The sequence below is a fragment of the Scatophagus argus genome, chromosome 17 (genome assembly GCF_020382885.2).
Source record: "Scatophagus argus isolate fScaArg1 chromosome 17, fScaArg1.pri, whole genome shotgun sequence".
Classification (NCBI taxonomy): Eukaryota; Metazoa; Chordata; class Actinopteri; family Scatophagidae; genus Scatophagus; species Scatophagus argus.
The window spans coordinates 16,649,295-16,659,756 of NC_058509.1; the positions used below are offsets into that span (position 1 = coordinate 16,649,295).

A 10,462-nucleotide genomic window follows, 5' to 3' on the forward strand; every position below is an offset into this window, starting at 1 on the left:
AGATCAGGCCCACCACCAGCAACACAGCTTGTTAACGCTAGACAGGAGACATATGATCACAACACACACTGCACTGTTCAGTCAAGGACATCTGAAACACAGCACAGTTTCTGCTATCTATAAACCACAAATAATACTTACTTTGTTAACATCAGTACTGAACCTGAGAGACAGACTATAATCATTTTTTTTTTATTTTCCAAATACACAGACATCTCCATTAAATAAACTGGAACTTCTAATTCTTCATTTGCACAGTCAAATGTCTTCATCAAGCCAGAGTTAAGGCTAATATGAATTATTAGACTGGTTCCTTTCTTTTCCAAAAGACTTTATATTTCATAAAATATCACACAGGCCAAACAGACCTTTTCTAAAAACAAAAGCAAAAGTATTACAATTATTTATTACTAAGATGTACAGCTGATGGTGAACTGTGATGCTCATCGTTAAGAGGCCAACACATTTCAAAATGAGGAAAAGACTAACATCTGTTAAACATTGCAGATTAAAAGATCTTAAATTTCAAGGGACTTGACAAGCACTCATAAAACATTTAAATATGACAAACAAAAACATGTTTATTTTTTTACAACTCATTTCAAGCCTCACTTGAAATCAAATTTTTTGATTTTTTTTACACAAATTAAGGTCTGTATTAATATTTTTAAGTAATAAAAATCTTTTGTCACACAGTGCAACCAAATACATTAACACATTAAAGCCATTTATTACCACAGATGGTGTGAAAAATATGTGATAAACTGAAAATAGATTTGAAACACTGAGTTAGAATAGCAGTTCAATTCCTTTTCTTTCAGAATTGCAGAGTGTTCATTTGTAAGAGTGATGACCTCCGCACAACCACCACTTAGCTGCAGTCTGAAAAACACAGAAAATTAAGTCGTATTAGTAGGTTAAGTGACAGTTCCATTAATTTTTGTGTTTTTGAATTTTTTATACCATTGTATCGGCAGATTTACATATATTCATGACTAAATAAATGCACCTGACTTTTTAAGCTACACACACACACACACACACACACACACACATAAAAACATAAAACACATAAAAAAAATATCATTCTGTATTTGTTTTGTAAAACACAAAAGGGAATACCTTCCTATGTCTTTCTCTTTTGTTCCTTATGAAAAGTCCGCCCATCTGTCTCAATCCAGCGAAGTTGAAAATCTGGTAACCCATGTTTCTCAAGCTTAGCATGCAGCTATAGGGAAACAAAAAATGAAAAACTGAATATCACATCAGTACCCTTAACTTGTCTTCCTTTACTCTTCTTCCACTGGAAGAGAATTCTTAACTGTGATTTTTACTGATTCTGGAAATGTTCGCATGGTCACCTAGCTACTAGCTATCTGACAATTTAAATCAGAAATCAGAAATATTTTATTGATCCCTTGGGGAAATTTGGTAATTTACAGGAGTCATCTAGCATTACTTCCAAACCAAGGAGAATGCCATTGATTTATGGAGTTATGCACTACAAAATTAGAAAAATCCCTGTTCAGGACCAACAAATCCAATGAGCCAGTCCTGCAAGTGAAATTTCAACTAACATTAAACTCATTACAGAACTTATTATATATGTGAACTTAGGTAGGCCTACCTGCTCTAAAATCTGCTCCTGGACAGCAGGATCATTCAGGTCATCCTCAGACTGGAACTTTAACTTAAACGTCATTTTGTGCTCAATTTGAACTTTGTGACATACAAAATAGTGCTTTTCTGTACAGTCAACATCCCACCACGTTCCTGTGGTTGTGTTGACCACAGCACATGATGCCACAGTTTCCCCACTACTGCGGGGCTGCTCTTTGTTCCAGTTAGTAAAGGTTGAGGGTCTCTGATTGGACCAATAAGCCCAGTTCTTTCTGTGGAGACCGATCCAGGTTGTTTCTGACAGCAGTGAGGAGATGTGATTATTCTCAGACATGTTCCTCACACTGACAAGGTCTGTGTACTTGGACCTACAGTATGCCCTAGCCTCATGCCAGGACATCTCAGTTGTCACCAAAATGTACTGGGAAGGACCTTGCTCTGAAAGAAAAAAGAAAGACATTCAGGAGAATTGGTTGGACCATGTATCAGCATTTTTGCCTACAATGACACTGGTTGTAAACATAATGAAAGGTATGTTTACATCTAAAATGGTATCAATAGCTAAAGCACTGACAGAGTCAAACAAAGTGACTGGATACATTAACACAATATGTCAATAAAAGCAAAAGAAAAGACCAAAGTGACCAAGGTGTCTTCATTTTTAAACAACCACTATTCTAGTTGTTTCTTGATATTTCAATGCATACATTTTATCTATAAGTAAATGCTACACTAAAGATAAATTGTATATATATATATATATATATATATATATATATATATATATATATATATATGAGACCAATGATTGTTTGTGGAACATAGTGGACACTCATAATGAAGCTTTCATAAACAGTCATTAATTGACTATAAACCTTTTATTGTATGAACAATACCGATTTTACCCACAACACAGCTACATCACATCACATAACTACATCATTTCTATGGTATTAGAATGTTTTACATCATGTAATACATTTGCACCTGTTTTTGACTGTTGGCTATTTTATTATGTGAGGGAATAATGTAGAACTGATGCCGACAAAAATTATTCTTACCGTAATAGCAGACTGCGGGACGTTGTCTCCAGCAGAAAGAAACACTCCAAAGACCATTTGGTGCCATCACTGTGCAGCTGTTAATGGCAGATTTGGTGATGGGCTGACTTGTATTCCAGTTCCTGAAATCTATATCATTTCTGAGCAGTTCATTTCCCAGTGACCACTTCCATCTGGCCAGGTCATCATAAAGCCCTATCCATGCATATGTTCCATCGCCCTGCAATACACTCAGCAACATTTTGTTGTTATCTTGATTGTCTATAGTGGCAAGGTCAGTGAACGTCTCTCTGCAGTAACTCTGAGCTTCAGCCCAGGTCTTTAATGTCTTTACATAGTGGTACTCTCTGATGGTGGTTGAAGACAGGGGAGACAGCCCTGATGGATAAAGGACTGTTATTCATTTGCACTCATATTCTAATGTAACACAATAACCATGCAACAACCATTGATAAATGTATACAATGATCAGTTTTTGGAGGCTGTCAGAGAAAATTCAGTTCTGTAAAAAACTTGATGCTGATATTGCATTAGATTGCATTGTTCTGTAAAGTAAAGTATTCATGTTACTGCATCCTCTCATTGTAAATATGTGCGTCTACTCCACGTTCTATACATATACATATGTACATACACACAAACACTTCACTGACCTGAGAGAACAAGGATTAACAGCAGTGTCATCCTGGAAAGGTAAACATGCATATTGTATGACATTTTTATACATATGACAGCTGAATTTTGTTCTCTAAGTAGCGAGGTAAAGCCATCAAGCAGTTTCAGTGCTATAACTCTCTGATTTCTGAGGCAGAGGTCATGTTATGCTAGAAGAGGAAAGCAGATAACATGAACAATGGTACAAAGTCATTAGACCTACCTTGGAAAGTTCCAGGTTTTGTTTGTTGTTTTTGTTGTTTGTTCCAACACATCTAAAACCTTTAATATGTACCCACCTACTTTTATTCAGTTTCTCCACTCCTTCTCAAAGGTAATTATGCAAACCCTATGTCATTCATTTGCTCCCGATTTCAGAAAACAGAGTGTAGCGTGACCTTTACTAGATCAATGAGAAAAAATTCTACCTAAAGACATGAAAGCAACAGGTATTAGTCTACTGAATAGTTAACCCAAATTCAAAAGTTTAGAGACTGGAAAATGTCCATCTGTAGCACATGCTTATTCTGTTCAGGACAGTGGAGGACTGCAGCCTATCCCAACATGTACTTGGTGGGGAGGTAGACAGACAAATAACCATTCAATTCATGACTGAGCTACTGAAGTAAATTTAGTAATACTGCAATGTAAAAATTACACAAATAAATGTAAAAGCCCTGCATTTAAGACTGTTTTTGCATAAAAGTACAGAACTATTAAGAACAAAATAAAGTTAAAGTATGAAAAGTAAGTGGTCACTTAAAGCATTGCATCATATTTTATAAACTGATTAAAGATTTTCTGTGCAAAAATCTGAAACTATAAATAACAACTGACTATGGTTGTCAGATTACTGCATTAGATAAATTCTGAAAACAAAGTATTGAAAGTATAAAATTGGTGCTAGCTCCACATGGAGCTTTGGGATCTAAGATGTCATCGATTCATCATTTTATCCTATTTAATTTTGTCATAAATTTGTATTTAAATTGAGTTGTGGCTAAAATTGTGATTTCTTGTGTCACAGTGGCCTTTAACCACCTAATTCTAATCAGTTCATCTTTAAGTTCAAAGCATTTGAGTTCTTGAGTTACAAATATAGTTAATGTTCAAGAATATAGTTCAAGAATTTCCCTCCAGGGATTAATAAAGGAATTCTGAATGTACTAAATTTCACCACTGATGCATTTGCAGTGTAATGTTACATAAATATAAACATGTTCTTTTCTGACAACTGTTATTTCATCATAGCAAGTTTTGTTTTGTTTTTTCTCTCTAATCAGGACCCATATTAGATAGCTATTAGTGATTAAGGAAATTATGTAGTAATTATGTAAAACCAACCTCTTCATCTCACTGGCAGCAAGAACTGAGCTTGAACTCCAATTTTCATGCACTATCAGGTGGTGAAATGGAGCATGCAACCTTATGCTCAAGGGTCATTCATGCTATTAAGCAAACTAAAGGCATAGACTGTAAAATTAATAGCGGATGGAGCCACTGTGACATCAACTGTAGGTTTCTGAAGAGCCGTATGTAAAGCCTTGTAGGCAAGCTAAGCTTTGAGTAGACAGGCGTTTCCTGTGTATTTTGAAAAGATGATTGAGCGTTTCTTTTGGAGATTGTTCTTCTTTTTAAACTCCCATTGAAAATGAAAACTTATTAGTGTGGTCAAAGCCTTAAATAAAAGAAGCTTGCCCAACCTAGAGCCTCTAGTTGTCTTGTTTTTAGCTTTCTCCGTCAACATCCTCTTTGACTCTGTTTTGGTGGCAGTAGAGTCTGTTGAGCCTGGTTCTGTTGCACATTTAATCAACTCCAGTTCTGATGTCTGCTCTAACGCACTCCCCACTGACAGTCCAGGATGAAACAGGAGCGAATTAGAGAGATGAACATTATTTTCTGATTGTTTCACAGCAGTTCTATTCTAAAGCACAAATATACCCACATCTCCACGCAACCCTCCAGATTTTGTGTGAAAACAGTGTTTGAAATGCAGGTTATATCCTCTCTGTGTGCCTAAGCTCAGCCTGCCTGTCTGTGTGAAGCTCACATAAACGCACAAACCTGCATTTCTTTATGACAGACAGAGACATCAAACTTGGTAAAGAATGAAATCCCAATGTCACACTGTTGTTGGTTGGGGTTGACTCCCAGAAATGTCCCAACACAACAAAGTACAAGGAATATAAAAATAAACAGGCAGAGGACAAGGTCTGTGCAGATACAGACACCACCACACATGTACAGGTCATAAATTATGATTGAGAGAAATTATGTATGAATATATAAATTTTTTACTGGAAACTGCAGCATATTATACTTGAAAAAGTCACAAAATTAATTTGTTCCTACTTTCTACCTGCAGGTGACTTGCCAAAACTTGGCCCACAACATCACTATGAATGTATAATAGCTGCATTTGTTTGAAGTAGAAGTCATAAATAAAGAGTCATAAGCTTCTATATTACATTTATTGCAAGCAAGAGACATCTATTTACAGACAGGTTAGGAAGACATTTAGGATATTCTATAATGAATACAAATCTGACAGCATGGAGTAAATAAGGAACAAAATATTGAAAACTAATTTCTTTATTTTAAACAAAACAAAGACCACATAGTTCATTAGAACACTGTAAACACATTTAAAAACAATCCTGTAAGGATGCCAATAGATGTTTGGCTTAGAACATTTGACCTTGGTTTGGTCTAGTCCTTATACCATTCCTGTTTTTGTCATTGCAGAGCCATATTTTTACTGAAGTTTCCAAGCATGTTATTTTAACTCATTCATTAATAACGTTACGACCCAAAGACATGAAAGCAACAGGTACTAGCATCCAGAATAGTTAACTAATATGAAAAAATAAGTCTTTAATGTTTTTGTCAGTATTAAGAAATTTTGTAAAAAGTAGCAATGTTAATACTGCCTGTCCCCGTGGACACTCGACAAGTCTGCTCAGCCTAGCCCAGGCACGCTCTGTCAGAGAAAAGTGTCCCTGGAGGAGGTTGTTTGCTTTGCAAACCACTAGTGAACCACCATTTAAAATATGCCCCTCAGAGTGGGCTGATAACATGGCCTCTGGTATTGCAGCTTGCAGCTTTCTCTAGAACCACTAATCTGACCTACTTCACACTCTCCACGGACTGCATGGGGTTAGCTGATGTCTCATTAGGTTTAACCAGTGATGGAAGTTTTCAGATATTTTATTTAAGTAAATGTGTTTACATAATGTGTTTATGTAAACTGATGTGGCAGCACAGTGGTGCAGCGGTTAGCACTGTCGCCTCATAGCAAGAGGGTTCGAGGTTCGAATCCCGATCTGGGCCCTTCTATGTGGAGTTTGCATGTTCTCCCTGTGCCTGTGTGGGTTTTTTCCGGGTACTCCGGCTTCCTCCCACAATACCAAAAACATGCACATTAGGTTAATTGGCTACTCTAAATTGCCCCTAGGTGTGAGTGTGAGAGTGTGTGGTTGTCTGTCTTTGTGTGTTGGCCCTGTGATTGACTGGCGATCAGTCCAGGGTGTACCCCGCCTCTCGCCCGTAGTCAGCTGGGATAGGCTCCAGCTCCCCCGCGACCCTGACGGATAAGTGGTATAGAAAATGGATGGATAAATGTACTGATACCGCTCTGTGAATGTACTCCACTGCAGATCAAAGCCAAACATTCAAAACTTTACTTAAAGTATAACAGTAAAAGTACTTTTCTGTCAGTGTTATACTATTATATCTTATGTTTTTGGATTAATATCACTTTGCATTAATGTGAATGCTGCATTTTATTGCTGAGTTCCTTTTAACTACTTCATATACTATTGGGTAATTTAATGTTCAACAATGCATCATATTCTATAAGCTCATATGTTTGTCCTCTGACAACCATGATTTTAAACAGTTTATGTACCCTAAGATGCAAATGATTTTCCTAACATATAAAGCAACACTTCATCCTTCAGTTTATCATAAACATTCAACATGAACAGATCAGGAGATCCATGTGTTCCGTCTCACAACTCACAACCACACAAATATAGTGGGGTAAAAAGTATAATATTTGCCTCTGAGATGTAGTGCAGTACATGTATGAAGTATTTTCAATTTACACTAAGGTACAGTACTTGAGCAAATGTGCTTACAGTGAAATTCCACCACTGTTGTGTTTGCAGTGTAACGATGAATTATGTTCTTTCATCATCATCATCACTGAAAAAAAAGATTTTGACTAGTCATTTTCCTTTTTTCTCAGAGTGGAACCCATATTTGGCTTAGGAGATCCGAAAGTAATTATGTAAAACCTAACTCTTCGTCTCATTACTACTGAGAACAAAGCTTGAACTAATTTTCATGCACTATCAGGTGGTGAAATGAAGCATGCGACCTTCTGCTCAAGGGTCATTCACGCCATTATGTAAGCAAACTAAAGGTGACAGTTTAGATCCATTGCGAGCACTGTACCAGCACCAGCCCTGATAATCCTCTACGTGTGGTAAAACTCACATCTAACTCAATATATTTGATCCTATTAAACATCTAAAAGTATATGCAAAATGTATTTTAGTTTCTTAAATCTTTTCTCCTACCCAACCTTTGATTGGTGTTTATTTCACACAGGTCCAGAGTAACACTAACCTGATCTATGTCACTGTGTCATACAGACCTGTAATATCTGTAGTTGAGCAGATGGTGAATTTCAGGGTATGACCTTTAATTCCTGGGTGTTCTCATCCATGCATCCAGTGAGTTAAAGCTGACTGATTCCAGCTATGGGTGGTCTCAATCTCAATGCTGAAGGGCATTAAACAGATCTCTCTACGGAGGAGTGGGCATCTCAGCGTGGGTGTCATTTCTGGACTGATTGTCTGACTTAGAGCTCCCTCTATTGGTCTGTTTGTGGCTCTGCTATCTTCTGACTGTCTCAGCAAATAGATTTAGCTTGAAACTTTAAAGATATTTTTGTTGCATTGAGCAGAATTATTTACCTGTTACCAAGTCAAGGACTTTTTTTCCACTTTCGTATATACTGCAATACAATGGTACCAAAGCAAGGACGTATTATTGCTTTATTAGTGCTTTGAGTTTTCATTAAACAATTGCAACATGTCCCTCTACGAGCACAAACCAGCTACTCGTGATTGCTTGTTTCTTTTTGATTTCATTTTGCTCATTTACTAGGACATGCAGCTGGTCCAAAATTATGTTCAAGGGTGTCACTGGGAATTGCAGTATGGTCAGTTACAGATCCTATTAATATATTTCTTTGGCTGGTTTCCAGACTTTTGAGTCCCTGCCAACAACAGCACTTCAGTTTGATCACCCTCCTAATGTCTCTTCTAATTCCATAAATCATTTTACAACCTTTAGATGAGACCTTTCCCCTCGGCTGGTCAGGCTCAAAATCTGTTTGTCTGTTTGTTGTCTTTGTTTTTCTGAAAGGCACATACAAGAACATACTTTTTAATTTGTCATATCTTTATTCAAGAACATTCCATCAAACAGAGCTTGACTGGACAGACAGCCCAAAAAGGCACAGAGAGACTTGCGGGTGTTAACAGTGATATATCAAGTCAGTGGAGTGAAGCGGATATGTGCTCTATATCATCTGCTCCACTGTTGACATGGAAATCTGCCATTCCTACGAATGACCGAAGCTTGTCCTGCATCCTCAGTTGTGTTTGGTTGTCCGCCTGAATGCTGATGAAGGAATGTGTGCGCGTTTATGTGTGCATGTGTGTGAAATGCAGTTGGATATAAAGGTAATGATATATTTTAAGGTGTATAATATTTTTCCATTAGTGTATCCATGTGTTCACCATTTGAATCCTTTACATTCAATACGCTTTTTATGTACGTCTTCAATTTTAATCAGACACCAGATGGTGCTGTTGCCTTTAAGATTCATGACCATTCCCAAGCCACATTCACCACCTCCTCCTCCTCCTCCAGCTTGGTGGATCCGGCGCGACAGTCGGATCCTCTCGCCATGCCAGTCACGCCCCACGCAGATATCAGCCTGTTTTTCCAACACACTCACACACACTATCACGTCTCTCATAAACACTGACACACACGCTGCACGTGCACACATGCACATTGTCTATCACACACAGACATCTCGAAGATTTGCACACTATCCTGCATTTTAACCCACAAATTCAATTCATGTCCAATGCCTATGCCAAGCTGCAGCGTTCTTACATCCATTTTCATTAAAGTTAAGAGTCTCCCATCATTTCGTGGTGTTTCCAAGCCAAATGGTAAGACATCAGCCCACTCTGTCCTATTTTTAAACATTATTACAGTCATCAGAGTGTGAAAGGCAGGATGGCAGCAAAACAGAGCTCAGGTGGAAAATGATTCATTGCACTTGATTAGCCAGTTGAGACCAAACTGAAAATTAAGCCAACTTGGTAAATGCTGATTGGGTTTGGTGGCTGTCTGTGAGCACAAAATGCATTCGGACACATGGGTTTTGATTCACTTATATTGATGATTTCATTGCCCCAAATGCAGCATTCCTCAGTGGGGTTACAGCAAATTAATACACAAGATTAAGCACAGATGGGTTTTTCAATTGCAATTGAATTGGCAAAATTTATCCCAGCGGAGCCTAAAATGCAACACCAGGATAGTAAGACCTCGTGACGGGCACAAGGACCTCTCCCCCGAGGCAAGACTAGACGTGAAGGCTGCCCTTGTTTCAAATTAGCCGCTGGTTTGTGTGGCTTCTGTATTCTAAAAAGCATCTTTCACTTAACCAAAGGAAACAAGGGTATGCAGTATGCTACACTGTTAAGCCTGGAAGCATACTGGGATCATTCATAGCTGTGCTTTACTGTAGTACTTTACTGTAGTACCTTGTCAATAAAATGCCCACTATGCCAACAACAAGAGGTTGGTTATTTATTGACAAAAAATACCATTACACACACACACAAATGCAGAATTACACACACACACACACACACACACACATTAAAGCACCATCTCCCTACGTGTGGGAGACAGAGAGACCATCACCATGGAAACAAACGTCATGTAGCCTAGTCTCCCACCATCCACCACCACCCCCCTCCCCAATATGAACTCACCCCCACTTCTCCCTCTCTGTTGCTGCCTGTCTACAT

The 10,462-nt window shown here is 37.9% G+C and overlaps 1 protein-coding gene across 1 annotated transcript; it reads right to left on the reverse strand.

Annotated features, from left to right (window-relative positions):
- Window positions 1-326: 326 nt before the first annotated feature.
- Window positions 327-3,940, reverse strand: LOC124074674 (macrophage mannose receptor 1-like). Its single transcript, XM_046417840.1, has 6 exons — window positions 3,559-3,940; window positions 3,335-3,366; window positions 2,682-3,059; window positions 1,628-2,058; window positions 1,123-1,228; window positions 327-882 (listed from the first exon to the last, which is right to left on the reverse strand). The coding sequence occupies exons 2-5, from the start codon at window positions 3,363-3,365 to the stop codon at window positions 1,127-1,129; spliced, it is 942 nt and encodes a 313-aa protein (XP_046273796.1). The 5' UTR covers window position 3,366; window positions 3,559-3,940; the 3' UTR covers window positions 327-882; window positions 1,123-1,126.
- Window positions 3,941-10,462: the final 6,522 nt, after the last annotated feature.